The sequence below is a fragment of the Zeus faber genome (assembly GCF_960531495.2).
Source record: "Zeus faber genome assembly, chromosome: 7".
Classification (NCBI taxonomy): domain Eukaryota; kingdom Metazoa; phylum Chordata; class Actinopteri; order Zeiformes; family Zeidae; genus Zeus; species Zeus faber.
In genome coordinates, this window is record NC_137203.1 from 31,157,839 (window position 1) to 31,180,550 (window position 22,712).

The following is a 22,712-nucleotide window of genomic DNA, read 5'->3' on the forward strand; positions in this document are numbered from 1 at the left end:
TAACCTCGTACCTTAACGTAACAATCTATAACCTCATACCTAAACGTAACAATCTATAACCTTGTACCTTAACGTAACAATCTATAACCTCATACCTAAACTTAACAATCTATAACCTCATACCTAAACGTAACAATCTATAACCTCATACCTTAACTTAACAATCTATAACCTCATACCTAAACTTAACAATCTATAACCTCATACCTAAACGTAACAATCTATAACCTCATACCTAAACGTAACAATCTATAACCTTATACCTAAACATAACAATCTATAACCTCGTACCTAAACTTAACAATCTATAACCTCATACCTAAACGTAACAATCTATAACCACGTACCTAAACGTAACAATCTATAACCTCATACCTAAACTTAACAATCTATAACCTCGTACCTAAACGTAACAATCTATAACCTCGTACCTAAACGTAACAATCTATAACCTCATACCTAAACGTAACAATCTATAACCTCATACCTAAACTTAACCATCTATAACCTCATACCTAAACTTAACAATCTATAACCTCATACCTAAACTTAACAATCTATAACCTCATACCTAAACTTAACAATCTATAACCTCATACCTAAACTTAACAATCTATAACCTCATACCTAAACGTAACAATCTATAACCTCGTACCTAAACGTAACAATCTATAACCTCATACCTAAACTTAACAATCTATAACCTCGTACCTAAACGTAACAATCTATAACCTCATACCTAAACATAACAATCTATAACCTCATACCTAAACGTAACAATCTATAACCTCATACCTAAACTTAACCATCTATAACCTCATACCTAAACTTAACAATCTATAACCTCATACCTAAACTTAACAATCTATAACCTCATACCTAAACTTAACAATCTATAACCTCATACCTAAACTTAACAATCTATAACCTCATACCTAAACGTAACAATCTATAACCTCATACCTTAACTTAACAATCTATAACCTTATACCTAAACGTAACAATCTATAACCACGTACCTAAACGTAACAATCTATAACCTCATACCTAAACTTAACAATCTATAACCTCATACCTAAACTTAACAATCTATAACCTTATACCTAAACTTAACAATCTATAACCACGTACCTAAACGTAACAATCTATAACCTCATACCTAAACGTAACAATCTATAACCTCGTACCTTAACGTAACAATCTATAACCTCATACCTAAACTTAACAATCTATAACCTCATACCTAAACGTAACAATCTATAACCTCATACCTAAACTTAACAATCTATAACCTCATACCTAAACTTAACAATCTATAACCTCATACCTAAACTTAACAATCTATAACCTTATACCTAAACGTAACAATCTATAACCACGTACCTAAACGTAACAATCTATAACCTCATACCTAAACTTAACAATCTATAACCTCATACCTAAACTTAACAATCTATAACCTCATACCTAAACTTAACAATCTATAACCTCATACCTAAACGTAACAATCTATAACCTCGTACCTTAACGTAACAATCTATAACCTCATACCTAAACGTAACAATCTATAACCTCGTACCTTAACGTAACAATCTATAACCTCATACCTAAACTTAACAATCTATAACCTCATACCTAAACGTAACAATCTATAACCTCATACCTTAACTTAACAATCTATAACCTCATACCTAAACTTAACAATCTATAACCTCATACCTAAACGTAACAATCTATAACCTCATACCTAAACGTAACAATCTATAACCTTATACCTAAACATAACAATCTATAACCTCATACCTAAACGTAACAATCTATAACCTCATACCTAAACTTAACCATCTATAACCTCATACCTAAACTTAACAATCTATAACCTCGTACCTAAACTTAACAATCTATAACCTCGTACCTAAACTTAACAATCTATAACCTCGTACCTAAACGTAACAATCTATAACCTCGTACCTAAACGTAACAATCTCTAACCTCATACCTTAACTTAACAATCTATAACCTCATACCTAAACGTAACAATCTATAACCTCATACCTAAACTTAACAATCTATAACCTCGTACCTAAACTTAACAATCTATAACCTCATACCTAAACGTAACAATCTATAACCACGTACCTAAACGTAACAATCTATAACCTCATACCTAAACTTAACAATCTATAACCTCGTACCTAAACTTAACAATCTATAACCTCGTACCTAAACGTAACAATCTATAACCTCATACCTAAACGTAACAATCTATAACCTCGTACCTAAACTTAACAATCTATAACCTCATACCTAAACTTAACAATCTATAACCTCAGACCTTAACTTAACAATCTATAACCTCATACCTAAACGTAACAATCTATAACCTCATACCTAAACGTAACAATCTATAACCTTATACCTAAACTTAACAATCTATAACCTCATACCTAAACTTAACAATCTATAACCTCATACCTAAACGTAACAATCTATAACCTCATACCTAAACTTAACAATCTATAACCTCATACCTAAACTTAACAATCTATAACCTCATACCTAAACGTAACAATCTCTAACCTCATACCTAAACGTAACAATCTATAACCACGTACCTAAACGTAACAATCTATAACCTCATACCTAAACTTAACAATCTATAACCTCATACCTAAACTTAACAATCTATAACCTCGTACCTTAACGTAACAATCTATAACCTCATACCTAAACGTAACAATCTATAACCTCATACCTAAACGTAACAATCTATAACCTCATACCTTAACTTAACAATCTATAACCTCATACCTAAACGTAACAATCTATAACCTCATACCTAAACTTAACAATCTATAACCTCATACCTAAACTTAACAATCTATAACCTCGTACCTAAACGTAACAATCTATAACCTTATACCTAAACGTAACAATCTATAACCTCGTACCTAAACGTAACAATCTATAACCTTATACCTAAACTTAACAATCTATAACCTCATACCTAAAATTAACAATCTATAACCTTATACCTAAACGTAACAATCTATAACCTTATACCTTAACGTAACTGTCTTTAACCTTCAACCTAAACTTAACCATCTCTAACCGTATACTTAAACTCAACCGCCTCTAACCTTAACCTAAACTTAATGGACGGTTTCGGACTATTGGGGTTTCAGAATAATGGGCCCTTGGAACTATGGGCTGGCCCTCCTACAGCTGCGTCCACCGCCGGTTGACACCAACAGATGGCGCCGAACCCACACCAAAGAAAATGCATTAGATTATTAAAAGTCAACTCGGGGTGACGTGGAAAGAAAGAAAAACGACTTCGTTGACACGAATAATTTCTTCGTGCGCAGGAAATACGAACTGGTGCCCAAGATATATTACGTAACTCTGAATTACAGATTTCGTTCCGAAATGAATTATCCCCATGAATAATTTCGTTTTCGCATTATAACGTGATACTCTCAACAAAACGTTGTGACGGACATTTGCCCGCAACTCCCAGGGGAGGGCGGCTGATCGCTTCCGCGGAGTGAGGCGCTGCTTCACGGACGGAGTCGGACGCTGTTTCAATGACGTATTAGGGACCGTCTACAAGTTACATGACTTGATTTTCAAAGTTCACTACATTTCATTGTCATCTGAAAGGAAACACTCAAACCGAGTCTATACGCCACGGAGATCCAATCCACACGCTGCGCAGCCTTTTGATTTCAAAATAAAAATCCAAAGACCTTTTCTAGTGAAATGTTTTGTATCTCAAAAGTCCAAACGACTGAGCAAAGCCGATTCGCAGCGTCACACCCTGGCGCGTCAAAAGTCCTTACATGGCTGAACTTCAACTAAGAAAAAAAGGTGGTAAAAAGTTTGCATTATGGTAGTAATATTAAACAGCATGTAAATCCCCCGTTCGTGAAAACTTTGTTTTACTTTATTATTTGACTCTTAATACAGGGAAAAAGTGGATTTCACCTTTAACAATCTAGACCTGCACTTAAGTGGTCACTGTGTTGAAAATACAGTGTAATTCATCTTTTATCTCAGCAGAACTGCAGAGTCTGCTTGTAAATCAGGGGTTAATTACATAATTGAAAACACTCCACAATATCATTAAACTTGCAGCTCAACATGACACTATTCAAGCTCATAGCCTTACATTCTGACTGATGTTGGTCCTCAGAGACAATGATACCAAAAATTGTGAAAATGGTGGAAAAGTTAGCTTTTAGTATTGTAAAGTATCAAAATTGGAGCCTAAACCTAAGAAACCTGACCTAAACCTAAGAAACCTAACCTAAGCCTAAGAAACCTAACCTAAACCTAAGAAACCTAACCTAAACCTAAGACACCTAACCTAAACCTAAGAAACCTAACCTAAACCTAAGAAACCTAACCTAAGCCTAAGAAACCTAACCTAAGCCTAAGAAACCTAACCTAAACCTAAGAAACCTAACCTAAACCTAAGAAACCTAACCTAAGCCTAAGAAACCTAACCTAAACCTAAGAAACCTAACCTAAACCTAAGAAACCTAACCTAAACCGGAGAAACCTAACCTAAGCCTAAGAAACCTAACCTAAATCTAAGAAACCTAACCTAAACCTAAGAAACCTAACCTAAGCCTAAGAAACCTAACCTAAACCTAAGAAACCTAACCTAAACCTAAGAAACCTAACCTAAACCTAAGAAACCTAACCTAAGCCTAAGAAACCTAACCTAAGCCTAAGAAACCTAACCTAAACCTAAGAAACCTAACCTAAGCCTAAGAAACCTAACCTAAACCTAAGAAACCTAACCTAAACCTAAGAAACCTAACCTAAGCCTAAGAAACCTAACCTAAACCTAAGAAACCTAACCTAAACCTAAGAAACCTAACCTAAGCCTAAGAAACCTAACCTAAGCCTAAGAAACCTAACCTAAACCTAAGAAACCTAACCTAAACCTAAGAAACCTAACCTAAACCTAAGAAACCTAACCTAAACCTAAGAAACCTAACCTAAGCCTAAGAAACCTAACCTAAACCTAAGAAACCTAACCTAAACCTAAGAAACCTAACCTAAGCCTAAGAAACCTAACCTAAACCTAAGAAACCTAACCTAAACCTAAGAAACCTAACCTAAGCCTAAGAAACCTAACCTAAACCTAAGAAACCTAACCTAAGCCTAAGAAACCTAACCTAAACCTAAGAAACCTAACCTAAACCTAAGACACCTAACCTAAACCTAAGAAACCTAACCTAAACCTAAGAAACCTAACCTAAACCTAAGAAACCTAACCTAAACCTAAGACACCTAACCTAAACCTAAGAAACCTAACCTAAACCTAAGAAACCTAACCTAAACCTAAGAAACCTAACCTAAGCCTAAGAAACCTAACCTAAACCTAAGAAACCTAACCTAAACCTAAGACACCTAACCTAAACCTAAGAAACCTAACCTAAACCTAAGAAACCTAACCTAAGCCTAAGAAACCTAACCTAAACCTAAGAAACCTAACCTAAGCCTAAGAAAACGAACCTAAACCTAAGAAACCTAACCTAAACCTAAGAAACCTAACCTAAACCTAAGAAACCTAACCTAAGCCTAAGAAACCTAACCTAAGCCTAAGAAACCTAACCTAAACCTAAGAAACCTAACCTAAACCTAAGAAACCTAACCTAAACCTAAGAAACCTAACCTAAGCCTAAGAAACCTAACCTAAGCCTAAGAAACCTAACCTAAACCTAAGAAACCTAACCTAAACCTAAGAAACCTAACCTAAGCCTAAGAAACCTAACCTAAGCCTAAGAAACCTAACCTAAACCTAAGAAACCTAACCTAAACCTAAGAAACCTAACCTAAGCCTAAGAAACCTAACCTAAACCTAAGAAACCTAACCTAAACCTAAGAAACCTAACCTAAACCTAAGAAACCTAACCTAAACCTAAGAAACCTAACCTAAGCCTAAGAAAACGAACCTAAACCTAAGAAACCTAACCTAAACCTAAGAAACCTAACCTAAACCTAAGAAACCTAACCTAAACCTAAGAAACCTAACCTAAGCCTAAGAAACCTAACCTAAACCTAAGAAACCTAACCTAAACCTAAGAAACCTAACCTAAGCCTAAGAAACCTAACCTAAGCCTAAGAAACCTAACCTAAGCCTAAGAAACCTAACCTAAACCTAAGAAACCTAACCTAAACCTAAGAAACCTAACCTAAACCTAAGAAACCTAACCTAAGCCTAAGAAACCTAACCTAAACCTAAGAAACCTAACCTAAACCTAAGAAACCTAACCTAAGCCTAAGAAACCTAACCTAAGCCTAAGAAACCTAACCTAAACCTAAGAAACCTAACCTAAACCTAAGAAACCTAACCTAAGCCTAAGAAACCTAACCTAAGCCTAAGAAACCTAACCTAAACCTAAGAAACCTAACCTAAACCTAAGAAACCTAACCTAAGCCTAAGAAACCTAACCTAAACCTAAGAAACCTAACCTAAACCTAAGAAACCTAACCTAAACCTAAGAAACCTAACCTAAACCTAAGAAACCTAACCTAAACCTAAGAAACCTAACCTAAGCCTAAGAAACCTAACCTAAATCTAAGAAACCTAACCTAAACCTAAGAAACCTAACCTAAGCCTAAGAAACCTAACCTAAACCTAAGAAACCTAACCTAAACCTAAGAAACCTAACCTAAACCTAAGAAACCTAACCTAAGCCTAAGAAACCTAACCTAAGCCTAAGAAACCTAACCTAAACCTAAGAAACCTAACCTAAACCTAAGAAACCTAACCTAAACCTAAGAAACCTAACCTAAGCCTAAGAAACCTAACCTAAGCCTAAGAAACCTAACCTAAGCTTAAGAAACCTAACCTAAACCTAAGAAACCTAACCTAAACCTAAGAAACCTAACCTAAGCCTAAGAAACCTAACCTAAACCTAAGAAACCTAACCTAAACCTAAGAAACCTAACCTAAACCTAAGCCTAAGAAATGTTTCTCATCTCTGGTTCAATAAGCTTAACCTTAATAATATTGTCTATAACACCTCCCGTTGGGGCATTTATGTATATCGCCACCTAGTGGACACAGTTGAATTCAAACACATTTTGAAATAGATAATAGGGCAGCGGTTCCAAACCTTTTCGGACTCGTGGCCAACTTGAAAATCTCAAAAGTGTTCACAGCCTCCATCCGACCAGAAGTAATACGGGAGCCAAACAGTGCGTTCTCAGAAGACATTAATTGAATCATATGCAATCTCATACATACAACGCAGTAGTTGTAAATCAAAAAAAGAGGTGGGTTGAAGATAACCTTATATCTATGGAACTTTCGGGTGACGTTCATAATGTAAAACTAGCAATAACAGGAGCACATTAATATGAACTCATCTAATGAGAAAGCTGATGTTGCATGGCAGACACCAAATGCTTGATGACTGGCTTAAGGGATGACAGTCTCAGGCAAGAGCTGGCTCAACATTCAGTGTATTCCTGTATTTTCTCAACCTTTCTTTTTTGTTTGACAGGTGGGACTGACCCGCCTGTCCGATGTCCCGCCGGGACTTCGCTTGTGGATGATGTACCAATGGCTTCTTTCCTTTTCAGTGTGCCTGATGCAAGCCAACTATCTATTTTGATTATCACCACAAGTTCAAAAATGTACAGGTGCATGTCCATTGCGGTCCCGCTCGGACGTACTACGCCCTAACATAAGATCCTGTCTATCAGCGATGATGCATTTCGAAGGTTTAAAAGAAAAAATACCATGAGATAATTTTTTTTTTTACATTCCTTGGCTTGGCATAAACGTTTTTGTAATTTTTTTAACAAAGTCTATGTGTTTTGCCTATGATTTGACGGCCCACTTGCAATACGGTGAATATAGGGCAAGGACTAGTCCTATATATACATACACACACACACATATATATATACTGTGTATGTATGTATGTATGTATGTGTGTATATGTATATATGTATGTATGTATGTATATATATATGTGTGTGTGTGTATGTATGTATGTATGTATGTATGTATGTATGTATGTATATATGTATATATATATATATATATATATATATATATATATATATATATATATATATATATATCTCAACTCAAATCAACTGGTTTGGGCTGATCGGCAAGATTCATTGCCCCACGGCTACTTTCACATTCAATCCATGCTGTTTTGATGACTTTTTCAGAAATTTGAATTCATGCAGAACATTCTGAATCAAACAATGCATCAGTGCATCGAGACACTGACTTCCTATATATGTATGTATGTATGTATGTATATATACATACATATATATGGGTGTATATATACCCACTGGTGGGCCACAGCCCATAGGTTTGGAATCACTGTAATAGGGCATGTTTTCCCCTACGGTTGAAATCTTTATTCTGTCTATTTCAGTGTAATTTACAGCCTATAATGGCAGTAAGTGTTGTATTAATATTTTCCTAAAGTTAAGAAAGTCAGTGCCCCGATGCACGGATGCATTGTTTGTTTCAGAATGATCTGCATGAATTCTAACTTCTGAAAAAGTCATCAAGACAGCAGGGATTAAATGTGAAAGTAGCCGTGGGGCAATGAATCTTGCGAATCAGCCTAAACCAGTTGAAATAAACAAACAAGGTCGCACTAGTAGGTAGATGTCTTGGTAAATGTTATTTTATTTTTTATTTGTTTTTATTTTATTTTATTTTATTTTTGTTGTTTTTTGTTTTTCTTAACCCGTGCTGTCAGCATGCTGGGCATACAACACAGAGTATTTGTATGTCATTGCATCCAGGACAGAGTTAGTCTGCAAGTGGAGTTCAACTTCTCAACCTGCAATGCAACTCTTTATTAATTCTTAAATCATCAAGAACTGCTGCAATAACTCTGTTCTGTGGAGGACCTGAGGAATGACAGGAACACAGTTTTTTTGTTGTACAGCCACCAATCTCCCTCTTTGGAGAACGATCTTACCATGTTTTGGTCTATAAACAGATAATCACTACTCCATGAGGGGGAAAATCACCATGGGTGAGACAAATAAACATAAAGCTAAACAACAACATATACATGTAAAAAATAAACATAGAAACATTGGACGACAACATGTATCGACAAAAGAGAGTTTATTAAGTCCAGGAAAACAGGAACAGCAACTGGTCACGTGGCCTCTTCCTGTCATAGTTATGGCAGTAAATGAGGGAGGAAAGTAGAGGGATGTGTCTCTCTAAATGTTCAACACAACACGATAAAATTTCTTATTCAAGGACATTGCGCACAAGAATGCAAAACTGTACAGTGATAGGAAGGATTTCCAATGAAGGGTTTTTTTTACATGTTATTGCATTTTAACCTTGTAAGAATCAATTAGAATAGAATTATGTAGATACATTATCCAGATACATTTTTTAAATATATATTAGAAAACAGCAACAAAGGTAGCATTATTGCTGATATGAACATCTCCCATAATCCACTAAAGACCCCCCACTCTACACACACTGCATTTTCTCCATTTTTGTGTGGATTTAGCATTTTTGTTAATATACCAGTGATACGGACATAAAATGGGCATTTCTTCTGCGTTGAGAGAACATGGGGCTGTCTGGGACATAGGGTTGGCCCCATACTTATCATGGGTCCATGATTCCATGGTTACACAGTATATGGATGATAACAAGCAGCAAACCAATATATATATATAGATATTTTTAAAGAATTAAAACTTTGCATCAGGAATTGCTTATGCTCATCGCAATAGACTATGCTATATCATTCTCAGTCAAATCTGTTCTTTGAGATGTTTTTTAAATTATTATTATTATTATTATTATTATTATTATTATTATTATTAATAAAATAAAATAAAAGCAGGCGCAGATGACGACGCTGCAGCAAAACTTTTGCTTTCACTGGCCTCTTTCCCTCAAAATGCATTGTGGGATGCACTTGCCAGAGTAATGTGCAATGTATTTCACCGGATGTAAGTATGCCATCCTGGTGCTTTCCCCAAACTATCATCATCTATCTTCATGGAATGTTAAAATCAATATAATTGGAAAAATATGAGAGCTTTAAGCGTGCTGTGTATTTCTTTCATGGCATGATAAGCTGTGTTCGTGGTGTGTGCCTTCCCCGCATGAACCCTGTAACCTCCACAGGAGCGGCTGTGCATAGACTGCCGATGACTGTCTGGGCAAATTAGCATCAGCTGGGCTTCCTGACTCAACCCTCTGGAGAACAGCCATGGAGACAGCGAGGTATGACTTTTAAAGACACACACACACACACACGCACACGCACACGCCCATATCTTTATGGTTTTGCCTGGAAAGAAAATCAATCATAGGATACATTTGCTCCACTGTATTATTCAGTGGACCCCCCCCCCCCCCCCCCACTCAAGCCACGGCGTCTTCCCGTCAATTTTTTAACCACACGCCAGTTCCGGGTGTAACTCGATTACAAAGGCGCAGATGTTCCTGCCATTGTCCTTGGAATGCCTTGAAGGATACGGTCGCCGTGTGAGTTGGGTTTTTACATTGGATGACTACTGCTACGAGGAGTCGGTAAGATGATATGTGGGTTAATCGGTGGTTCCCTCTGCAGACATACTGTACAAGATCCCAGCTGTCCCCTGGCCAACACCTGTCTTACGCACCACCCCCGCCACACAGACACACACACAGACACACACACACACACACACACACACACACATCCATCAACCACTAAGCCCTCTTTCCCAGTTGAAGAAAATCAATACCACACAATACCAACCTAAGAAATACAAATATTTGGGTGTGACATGGTAGTATATAAACTACAGATACAGCTAGATTAAGTGCATAGTGTTTCACACATTATTATTTTGCAAAAATAATTGAATGTCTAATGCTATGCGTGTTCCTTTTTCTTTTACTTAAACTGCAACGCACATTTGAGAGGGGTGGAACTCAAAATGTTGCAATTTCATCGTATGAATGTATACGGGATTCCAGCTGTATAGAAACCATAATGGTGTTTTTTCCACAAGTAAATTGGTCTCTGGACTCTCATATATTCATGTAAGACGGTGCAGGCGATGAGGTCATGTTTGTGCCTCTGTTGCAACAATGTTTGCTTCTTTTGCACGGTTTGCTAATATGAACTAAGCTTTTAAATGATTGGAAGCACTTATTTGAAAACAATCTTAAAGCCAATGTATTATGTATCCAATACACTGTATATAAATGTATATTTAATATACAATACATACAGTATATAAATGCAGAGTACATTTTATTTTTCTAAAAATAGATTTTTTTTAACAGAATTACAATTCTATATTTACACCTTTTAAAAAAGACTTTGTACAAATACTGTAATACTATATACTTTCTATGTGTTATTGTGCACATTAATAGAATGAGTGGTTGTGTCTTGGTGAGCTGGCTGCAGGAGTGGGTGTGGCTGGATGCTGCAGTGTCCTGAAAGATGCTGAGTCAATGGACGCCATGCTACCTTCAAAAAAAATAACCCCCAGAGAGAGAATAACATTTCCTTTGTCACATTATGGCCTGCAGTGTTATATAAAAGTGCCTCGATCTGATGAAAGGTTTTTTCTTTTGAGGAAAAGCCTATTAGGGAAGCAAATCTCAGGTGGTTTTTAACAGGGTTTTTGTTTTTTTCACATCAGTGCAGATTCGACCTGTTCAGCCTGTCAGCCTGCCTGTTCATCACCCCTTCCAAACCACTCGAAGCCACGGCGACGCCCTTCATCCCCAGAAAGAAGACAAATGAAACATCGATCAGATGCAGCGGACTGGGTTAAAGGCTTACACCGCAAACAATACGAATCCAGATCAAAAGACAGTTTTCTTTTCTCTTTTTCTGCCCTAGATGCATAGGCACACCCTGTCCGGCTCTATTCAGTGCTCACATTCTAACGCACATTGCAGCTGCGAGTAACTTGCCACAAGAAAGACATGACCTGGTGGATCAGAGAATCTGTGTCTTTCAAGGGAGAAAAAATGGACTCGTAGGAGCTGATAATGATGTCGAAATGTGATAGAACTAACCTTGCGCGGCCAATAAAATGTGTCGATTTGCTGGGGCTGTTAAAACTGGAGACCATGAGCTGTATTCAAGGGAACAGAATGGCAGTACGAGCCAGTATATCAAATCAACTATTGTCTTTACTTATCCTCTCTCTGAGACACCGCGCCCCTCCCCCTACCCCTCTTGGAGCTGAACAGGGTATGCCTTTGTGCATTAAGCTACATTGCATACAAACCTGACCTAGATTTGGTCAAGCACACCAGTGTCTGTGACAGCGCAGAGGCCGAGACGGCCTGACCGTGAAGCCTGCTGCTCGTTCTTTGCTGCGATGTGTGAGACGCAAGCAAACGCCATTGTCTTTGGCCGACGACTACATTCACCGGATCCCAGAAAGCCTCGGTTGCTCCTACTGCGCCTCCGTCAGGAGGGTTAATCGGCACGGAAATGTGCGGTATGCGTGGATACAGTAGTAAGCCCCTTTGCTAATGCCCAAAAGGTCTCCGGCTGCTCACTGCAGAACCGCCGGCCCTCATAGCGACAAAGCAACCACCAGCCAAGCCAGGACAATATACTCCTCCGTGTCGTCAGGGGCACGGCCATGGCAACTGTGCCCAGGCGGTGGAGTTGACGTCACACACACATTCCTGCCTGGCATTCAGATTAACTATTAATAAGCCCATCTGCCTTTATTCCACAACTTGTTTTCTTGACATACACTACACCCGCACCCTCAACCCTCACACAGGCAGACGTGCACTCTGAGCTCTGAATGGTACCGTAAACCGTGCTCTCCTGTATTGGCCGTGTCTTTTTTTTTTCTTTCATTTTTTCGGAGGAGGAGGGCAGACTTGCGGCTCGTTGGCCAGCACAAAATACCATTAGATAATCATGGTTAAATCTCAGGAATGTTATGGTGCGGCACGCATCGTTGCTTTAACATCCCTGACCATTTGCTTTGGTGGAACAAAATCTCCATCCACGGCGACTCCCCAAGTCAGTTTGGACGCGAGCATCATTGGCCCAAAGACCTAAAATGGAAAGGTCCTCAGATATGTTCTACGCATACTGTTAAAACATCCACACCTAAATCAAAAGGATGCTTGTGGCACAGAAAGATGTCAGTAGCAGCCTGCGGGCTTTCATTTTTGTCAACCACACCCAAACCAAGACCACACTTGATTTCCTTTACAGCTACTGTTATAATAATTTGGGCCTGAATTTCAAACGCAGTGTCATCTCACAATGAGACACGTCCACTGTGGATAAGCAAGGCCAATTGCGCGCCGCATTTCCTCGTCGTTTGGTTAAAATGTTGATCTTCGGTCACATAATAGCCCTTGAGACAACCGTTCGGGTAATAAACTACGGCAACCATGGGAAATAGCCCGCGCATGAGAGTGTCTCGCTGTCAGAGCGCAGCTCCGCCACGCAGGAAGTAGCACACGGCTCAAAGAGTAGACGACGGAGTCACGTGTTAACGACAACTCTGATTGACAGTCCCGCCGAGCCAATGGCGAAACGACATTGATGATGCGATTGGTCAAAAAGGGTGTCAGTCAGGGGCGCTCGGGAATTTCCGCCAATAGGTATGTAGTCATTTGTGCCATGGGCGGGCTCAATTCTGCCATATATACAGGGAGCGCGCAGCCTGCCCGCTCACAGAAGCACAGCCGCCGGTCTTTCTTGTCGTGCCGCCCGAATCGCCGCCAGTCAAAATGAGGGAAATTGTTCATCTTCAGGCCGGTCAGTGTGGAAACCAGATCGGCGCAAAGGTCAGTTCTCTTGTTAAAACCCGTTTTGGAACTGTACACTGTAACGCTTTTCTTGATGGACCAGCTGGAAACCCGGCTTCTTTGTCTGCGTGTCTGAAACCACACCCTGGGACTGTCGCTTCGACTGGGCCTCATGCCCTACCGCAAGCCGTCCTTCCACCAGTGTATCAGTTTGGTCGCCAGACCGGATTGGGAACCGTTATTTCGGTTTATTAACGATAATCTCTGAACAAATAATTGTGTTTCCAATGAAATAAATTCTACTTTAGTCGACACATCTGCGGGGATAATGTTCTACGACTGCGGGGCCCTGACATATAAACCGTGATGGACCTTTAACGCTTGATTGGGTGCCAACGCTATTTTAATTTCCATTCAACCCGATTTTACAGCAATTTGCTTGAGCCACCGCAATGCGCAAAAAAGAGAAGTCAAGCTCTCCATCGCGTGGAAAATGGGTGCGATTGCCAGCGATCAGCTTGATTGATTGATTTTCTGCGGATGTCGCAGTACGGGGGCGTTTTGGTGAAATAACTGTTGATTCATTAAGACCTAGATTGAAGCCCATTGAGCGGGCGCCGCGCCTTTTTTTTTTTTTTTTTGGTCGGCGGCGGCTGTAGAGGCGGTGCTTCGGTTGATGACGTAGCATGAATTTTAAATTCACGGCGAATGGCTCTCAGCCAATGGGGTGTCTGGCGTGCGCGCCGAATGTTGGGCGGAGGGAAAACGGCCGTTTAGGTTATTTAAAATATCCCGTTTATTTAAAAGTACTGACTGAAAAGGGGGGAGGGCGTGATGCGCTTACACAGAACTATGGTCATGTCGGGCAATTGCAAGACGGATCTAATGTAACGCAAACATTTTATATTTATTTTAACAGTTTTGGGAGGTGATCAGTGATGAGCATGGCATTGACCCAACTGGCACATACCATGGGGACAGTGACCTGCAGCTAGACAGGATCAATGTCTACTACAATGAGGCCTCAGGTAAGGCGCAATCTTGAAAGATTGACCTGTTCATTTATGGATACAAATATTTATTAAGAATTTGTATTGATGATTTATATTTTTACATAAAGGTGGCAAATACGTTCCCCGTGCTGTGCTGGTCGATCTTGAGCCAGGCACAATGGACTCTGTCAGATCCGGACCATTTGGCCAGGTCTTCAGGCCTGACAACTTTGTCTTCGGTGAGTTTCCATCGTTGCTATACCTACTGCAATTCCAATCAATAATGTATGTCCTTTCAACTCTGGCATCGTGCCTTTCATATTTAATGTCCTACAGGTCAGAGCGGTGCCGGTAACAACTGGGCCAAAGGTCACTACACCGAGGGAGCAGAGCTGGTGGACTCTGTGCTCGACGTGGTGAGGAAAGAGGCGGAGAGCTGCGACTGCCTCCAGGGCTTCCAGCTCACACACTCCCTAGGCGGTGGCACCGGCTCCGGTATGGGCACCCTTTTAATAAGCAAAATCCGTGAGGAGTACCCCGACCGCATCATGAACACATTCAGCGTGGTGCCTTCTCCCAAGGTGTCGGACACAGTCGTAGAGCCCTACAACGCCACTCTGTCCGTCCACCAGCTTGTAGAAAACACAGATGAGACCTACTGCATTGATAACGAGGCTCTCTATGACATCTGCTTCCGCACCCTGAAACTCACAACCCCTTCATATGGTGACCTCAACCACCTGGTCTCTGCCACCATGAGCGGCGTCACCACCTGCCTCAGGTTCCCAGGCCAGTTGAACGCCGACCTGCGCAAGCTCGCCGTCAACATGGTGCCCTTCCCCCGACTGCACTTCTTCATGCCAGGCTTTGCCCCACTCACCAGCCGAGGCAGCCAGCAGTACAGGTCCCTCACAGTGCCAGAGCTCACCCAGCAGATGTTCGATGCCAAGAACATGATGGCCGCCTGCGACCCCCGCCATGGACGCTACCTGACCGTGGCCGCCATCTTCCGCGGGCGCATGTCCATGAAGGAGGTGGATGAGCAAATGCTCAACGTGCAGAACAAGAACAGCAGCTACTTTGTGGAATGGATCCCCAACAACGTCAAGACCGCCGTCTGTGATATTCCACCCCGTGGGCTCAAGATGGCCGCCACCTTCATTGGCAATAGCACTGCTATCCAGGAGCTGTTCAAGCGCATCTCCGAGCAGTTCACCGCCATGTTTAGGCGCAAGGCTTTCCTCCACTGGTACACCGGTGAGGGCATGGATGAGATGGAGTTCACAGAGGCAGAGAGCAACATGAATGACCTGGTGTCTGAGTACCAGCAGTACCAGGATGCCACTGCTGAGGAGGAGGCGGAGTTTGAGGAGGATGGCGAGGAGGATATGGCCTAAATGTCTAATGTCTGCAACTAAGCTGTACAATTTCCTGACGTGTCAGATCTTTCCAGTGTTACTTTCATTCTTAATGTTCAACTATCATCTTCCTGTGTGTCATCTGTCTGTACAGAAACTACATGTCAATAAAAGTTTTGCTTAATGTCTTGATTCTTGCCCTTGGTTATTGGGTATCTAATAAAGCAGTGAATGACTGCTAAATTGAAAGCTACACTGTAGATAAAGTGTAGCGTGCCTTGTTTGTACAGTTGAAGGCATTTAAATACTCCAGTGACCAGTTTTTCAGGTGATCATAGACTTTGGTGTTTAAATATTGACTAAATTCTGTCTACTGGCTGAACATTTGGGGTTATTAATTCTGTCACATCTGTTGCACATGTTTAACTTACAAATGTTAATGACACTAAGGTTCATGCCTTTTGTGACATGTCCCAATTGTTCCCAACACTAATGTGGAATGACACATCCAGCAAGGGGGCACCCATGCTATAGATTATGAAGGTGCTTATTAGTTTCTGCAGGATGATACATACGACAATTTATTTTGCCACAAAAGTGGTGCTGATTGAATAAAGCACGTATTATATTAGGTTTTTATTACATTGCGGTCAGCAGGTGGCAATGTCGGTCAAGTCATTCTTTTCCACCGGCGGTAACAGGATGCTTGTAGACAGCAGCAGCAGCGTCCAACGACACACTGTCTTCACCTGGCGCTCCAGGTCCTGCTTGCACCCCAAGTGTGACAACCCCACTCTGCCAACAACGACGACAAGGAGCAAACACATCACACACTGTAGGGGAGACCCGCGTGTCTTGTCACACTTTTCTTTTAGATCTTCGGATCAATACATATTGTTATATGATAAATGGCATACCAAGTGAAAGAACAAAGTCTCATATATTTTGCGTTCATTTCATTTTCGTATCTTATTTCAGTATATATTTATGGGGATTTAAATAGTGAGTGACATGTGACTCTCCACCTCTATCAAGTACAAATGTATAATTGTGGTGATTTTTACAAACAATGTGAAGTTCAATTTTTTACTTTAGAATGTGAAAGATGTTAAATCATGGCCGTATGTATATGTATGTGACAAATAATCTCTTGAACTTGAACTAAATCAGTGTTCACCTCAGTTGACAGTGTGCTCTGCGTTTCACAGACAGGACGTGACATCAGACCAAGGAGAGGCACAAAACTAGTGTTAGACTTTTAAGTAGCGCCCTCTGATGGTGAAGATATTAACGGTGAGACAATTTACCCGTGTGACAAAATATATGACTATATGACTACAGCAAGAGGTGTGGAATTCCAAAATGGAAACCAGACATCCATCCACCTTTGTCCCAGATCTTGGGATAAATGACCCTCTCCATGGCCTCCTTGAGCTGTGGAAGGACCCCTCGCAAGTCCCGGTCCAGGCAGGGGGGGAGAAGTGCTCGAGGAAGATGCTCATGAGCACCGGGCAGGCCGTGCCTCGGTCATGTTCTGGAAGACCTGGGGCCAGCTGAAGAAGATGGGGAAGCGCAGCAGCAGTTCGTCCCCCGGCATGACGCAGCGCCGCAGTGTAACGTGATGGCGCTGCCGCGACGGAGCTGTCCATTCCCCCTGCGGTTACATTGTCAATGTAGTCATGGGCAGTGAGGTGGGCTTCTCTCATCAGGGGGTCCGAGCTGTGTAGGCCCTGGCCCCTGGCCTCTGGGACCTTGGACTGACACATAGGCTGACACATAGCAACCCCCCTATGTAATCCCCCATGTACGGCCCCCCCATCACATCTCTCTGTCTCACTCTCTCTTTGTCTGTCTCACTCTCCTTACTCCACCAATCACAGTGCAATCTGTCTCGTTCTCTCACCCCGTCTTCTTCTCCCACGTCACCAATCACGGAGCAGAGTTGTCTTCTGTTTGGCTCTAGCTTTTTCTCTCATGCTCTCTCTCTCACTCTTTCTGTCTCACCCCCATCTCTCTCTTCTTTCTCCCAGGTCACCAATCAGAATTGTCTTCTATCTGTCTCACTCTCTAGCGTTCGCTCTCTCTCTCTCTCTCTCTCTCTCTCTCTCTCTCTCTGTCTCTCTGTCTCACCCCCGTCTCTCGCCTTTTCTCCCACGTCACCAATCAGAGTTGTCTTCTATCTGTCTCACCCCCCCCCCCCCCCCTCTCTCCTATGTCACCAATCACAGAGTTGTCAGATCCACATTGGCTCACCACTGGGGACTTTCCTTCCCAATGGAGCCACTTAACCTCACCCCCAACACAAAGCAACGTGGGGTTATTATCAGTGGCACTTGCAATTTGATGAAAACAGTGTGAGTAAAGATAGGCCACTAAACTTCTTCTACTTCCAGTTCACCTCTCCAAAGAAAAATGAAAAATCACACATTGGCATCAAGGCAGATGCAAGAAAAAGCAGAGCTGCAATGTTTGAGCTGCAGTGTAGGTCACCCAGCCCCCCCTCTCCTGTTTGTCTAAATATAGAACCCTTGTTGGAAACTGACACCAATCGGCCGCCTCACATGCACAATCATCAGATCATGCAGACGCACAAACACAAACACACACATCCCAATTCCGACTTTCAGGCAGCGCTATAAAGATATAGACCACACGAGGGGGACCCTGAGGACTGCGAGCAGGGAAACAGGTCATGCATTGCAGTGGCTCTGCTGATCACAGCAGACAGGAGGCAGACAGGCACACAAAAACGATAAAAGACCATTTTGAGCTAAAAATTGTTCTTCTTTCTGGCTGCGTCTAAATTAGAATCCCTTTTTGTGACACACACACCTACTGACATTTGCACAGAGGCGCTGGCATCTCGCGTAATAACATAAATAGACACTGTCGTGTTTAAATGTGGAATGGTGACAGAAATAGTGCGGTATGTGGATATTACATAAACACTGTATTAAAAAAAACATTAATTTGAACTTCACTGATCTTATACCTGGTATAATAAACAAAATAACTATATTTAATACAATAATAAAATAATCTGTATTTAATACAATACACACATTTCTGTCACCATACATCCACATCAATCCACAATTTTAAACAAATAATAATCATAATAATTATTCTGATATCATCATTATAATTATAATTATAATGATTGAATGAATTATAATTATTATTGTTGTTATTATTATTATTATTATTATTATTATTATAACCAATAACAATCGGCAACACCAACAACAATAACACTAATAATTAATATAGCTGCAGGCAGCGATACACAGGGTCCAGTTTTGTCGTGTTGGGTGCCCCATGTTCTCCGAAACGCAACACGATTTTCCGAGTTTACTTGAATGCAGAATGCATTCCCCCTGGTCTGTCGTCTCCTGGTTGCTCGTATAGTTTTTGTCCATACTTTTTAATATTGTGACTGACCTTGATGTGATTAGATATTTGGACAATTGCTTTTTTATTGTCTTAGATTTTGGGTCATTATTCAGCATCTGTAAGAATAACAGAAATAACTTTGGGAATTACTTTTCATAACAATAACAATAATTGTATTGAAATATTTAAAAAAATATTCAAATACATGTTATTTGTAATTACTACTTTATTTTACTTATTATGTTAATAGAGTACAATTTTAAAAATCAGTTTAATAGCTGACTTTTCTATATTGTTATGCAGATAGCGTTTATGTAACTGTTTAAATTTGCAATTAGAATTATTATGGAATAATTAGTCAAGATCACAAATACTTTGTGCCTTTTCATTACAGTTTGTTAAGTGTAGTTACACTTAATAATTGGACAATTATATGTTGCACGTATGTAACATTTATAAGTGACGTTTTATACCAAAACATTTTTTATTTTATTTGAAACTATATGTTTTCATTGTTAAAACTTACCTTGCTGCATTGAAGTACATCCAGGGTTTCTTTGACAGTAGATTACATCGATTACCGATGGAAATGTAATTTACGTATTTCTGTAATGAAGTTGAGTTCAGTTTTTTACTTGGATTACATTTTCAATGAGTTACGTTTCCATGAAATACGACAAACGGGATATTTCTGTGGTTAATTGCCATTGCATGACTTCTATTTTTCTGACGCCACCTGGGATTTTGAACTCATCATTGAGTTGCACATTACACTGTTTTTGAGAGACGCTCAGACAACATTCCAAGGATTATTTCCTATAATTTTTTTCATTAGCCAAACCAAAGCAAAGTAATGTGGACCACGGATTTAAAATATCGAACAGATCTACCGACATCTACCAGGTTGCATTACATTGCATGTACCGGCTATATAAGTGTACATGTAAATCGATGGTTTGGTAACTTCTAAAGATAACAGTTAGTGAGTCCGCGCCACACACTGGACATGGTCCAACTGGACATTCTCAATCGGAATCTGTACATTAATAGTAAATTATATGATGACGTCATAAAGTGTCTTAGTGTAAATCTCATCTTGTTCATTTTTGAACGAGACGTGTGACGTGTCAGTTAACTATACCAACTGAATATTTCAGGTCAAAGTTATTTGGTTTTTCACTAATATCTGCTCTGTATGTGGATCGATTTGGATGAAAATTAAACCACAAGATCCAGGTGATCCGCTGTTTAAACGACACCTCAACCGTTCGAAGGTTATGCAGGAGTATGTCTTCCAGATAGTTTTAGCCAGGTTGGAAATATTTCGATGTGAAATGCATTGGTTTGTCTCTGTAATATCAATCTAAATTTGGTCGTTCTTTTGTTAATATCTGCTCCATGTGTGAATCGGTTCAAACAACGAATAACCGTGTTCGTGTGCCGAAGTTTGTGTTCAGAGAATTTTCGCCCGAAAAATAACAATGGGGCTCGAGCCCTACGGGCTGGACACCTAAATCTAGCTGCAGGCAGCAATACGCGGGGTCCAGGGTAGTCGAGTCCAGGGTAATTAACAGACGAGTGTGCTTTCACTCTACGTTCTGGTGTGTTTTGTGACGGCAGAAGTTAATTTGTTTGGATATTCCATAATCCAACTGTCTTGTGGTCATACTGTGACGTATTTTTTTCAAACATAATAAAGGTTAATAGTTATGAAATAATACCTAATACCTACATCTTTGTGATTGGGTATAGGTAACAGTTCTTAAAATCATTGCAGGGTATTAAAAGTCATAAATATATCCACTTCTTTGGACAACTGACATGCACCAGAGTGACTTCTACAGAATACAAAGGCAGTAATATAATATTACTGTCATAATTTGTACTGTACTGTGTATCAAATTTTTAGTATGATTCATGGTGAAAGGGAAGGCGAGAAGTCCAAGTGAAGGGAAAAGCATAACAACTTGTGCAAGAAAAATGTTTTATTGAACAGTAGTTGGACAGAACAAAATAAGGCCAAAATATAGCAATGTGTGTAAATGGGGTACGAATATGTCGCACTCCATTTACACACATTGCTATATTTTGGCCTTCTCTTGTCTTCACCAAGACTTGGTGTGTAATACTAATGAGGCCATTGTTACGTAATGTCAGGAAACTACTTATTTTTCAGTATAATATAGTAGTTGCTGTTGCTGTGTCATCCATGTTAATTTTGGTAATGTTAGTGTCCATATTGGTCTCAGTGTAGGTGATGTGGAAGTAGCGCCCCTGGAGGAAATGTCCCTCTATGATATTGGCATCGCGTAGCAATGCCATGAGCATGTACTTATCCAAGTATTTTTGCAGTGAGGGCATTGCCATTGTTACTGTAACAGTAGGCATTGCATCATTGCTGATATGGTATGGAGCACTGAGTTGTTCACCAGCTTTGACAGCGGTGGAATTGGACGTTAATTTCAAAGGTGTCTTGTTTTCCTGCTCACGACAGGCATATAATGTGCGTTTGTTAAAGCAGCTAAGGTTTTTCTAACGACTGCTTCCCGTAGTCCCTCCTCTTGGAGGTTTATGTCAGCGACAGTATCTGGGATGGACACGTCTGTAGATGGACTGTAGGTAGAATTTCTGTTTTCTTCGTACATGTAAGCGTACACCGCGTTACCCTGGCGTCGGGTTGCTAGTGTTTTTTATTGTGTATGATTGGCCAACCTTTACTAATTTAATTGGTTTTCCCAGTGACTGAATCTAATTGCCATAATGTTGTCAGCGAGGGTGGATTCTTGCAGTCCAATGTCCTTTCCATGAACTACTACTATTACGGTTGCGGTCACCATCTGACTTTGACTTGGATTTCACCAATCTGAAAAAGACAGAAATAGTGTTTGTAGTCAGCATTAATAGGAGTAGGGCCTCAATTATGAGTATTGCAATGTTTTGTGGAAATGTATTTGGAAGTCATTCGTTGACAATGTGTACAATTGTGTGGAAATTTAAAGTTTGAACTAGACATTTCCGTGTTAGTTATACTGTACTGTATGCTGTGTACTACTAAAACTCAGTGAGAGTTACAGGCTGCATTATACTGAAACTTGGTGACAGTCCCATTTTATTGGAACTCAGGGACAGTTTCATGTTCTATTATTGTTTCATAGTGAAAAATGAACAATAATAAACACACAGTGTCAA

The 22,712-nt window shown here is 40.1% G+C and overlaps 2 protein-coding genes across 2 annotated transcripts; one reads left to right on the plus strand and one right to left on the minus strand.

Moving 5' to 3' along the window:
- Positions 1–13,716: 13,716 nt before the first annotated feature.
- LOC307232619 (tubulin beta-1 chain) lies at positions 13,717–16,320 on the plus strand. Its single transcript, XM_080003721.1, has 4 exons — positions 13,717–13,819; positions 14,700–14,808; positions 14,901–15,011; positions 15,109–16,320. Exons 1-4 carry the CDS (start codon positions 13,763–13,765, stop codon positions 16,167–16,169), a joined length of 1,338 nt encoding a protein of 445 aa, XP_079859847.1. The 5' UTR covers positions 13,717–13,762; the 3' UTR covers positions 16,170–16,320.
- Positions 16,321–16,780: 460 nt separating this feature from the next.
- bcl2l16 (BCL2 like 16) lies at positions 16,781–17,928 on the minus strand (the record flags this gene model as incomplete). Its single annotated transcript, XM_080004326.1, is given in 4 exon segments — positions 16,781–16,925; positions 17,544–17,652; positions 17,655–17,721; positions 17,723–17,928. Coding segments are annotated over 4 exon segments (507 nt in total). The 5' UTR covers positions 17,909–17,928.
- Positions 17,929–22,712: the final 4,784 nt, after the last annotated feature.

Coding starts and splice junctions, on each gene's coding strand:
- LOC307232619 (XM_080003721.1), top strand. CDS start 13,763: ATGAGGGAAATTGTTCATCTTCAGGCCGGTCAGTGTGGAAACCAGATC. Junction 14,809..14,900: donor CTACTACAATGAGGCCTCAG/GTAAGGCGCAAT, acceptor TTTTACATAAAG/GTGGCAAATACGTTCCCCGT. Junction 15,012..15,108: donor GCCTGACAACTTTGTCTTCG/GTGAGTTTCCAT, acceptor AATGTCCTACAG/GTCAGAGCGGTGCCGGTAAC.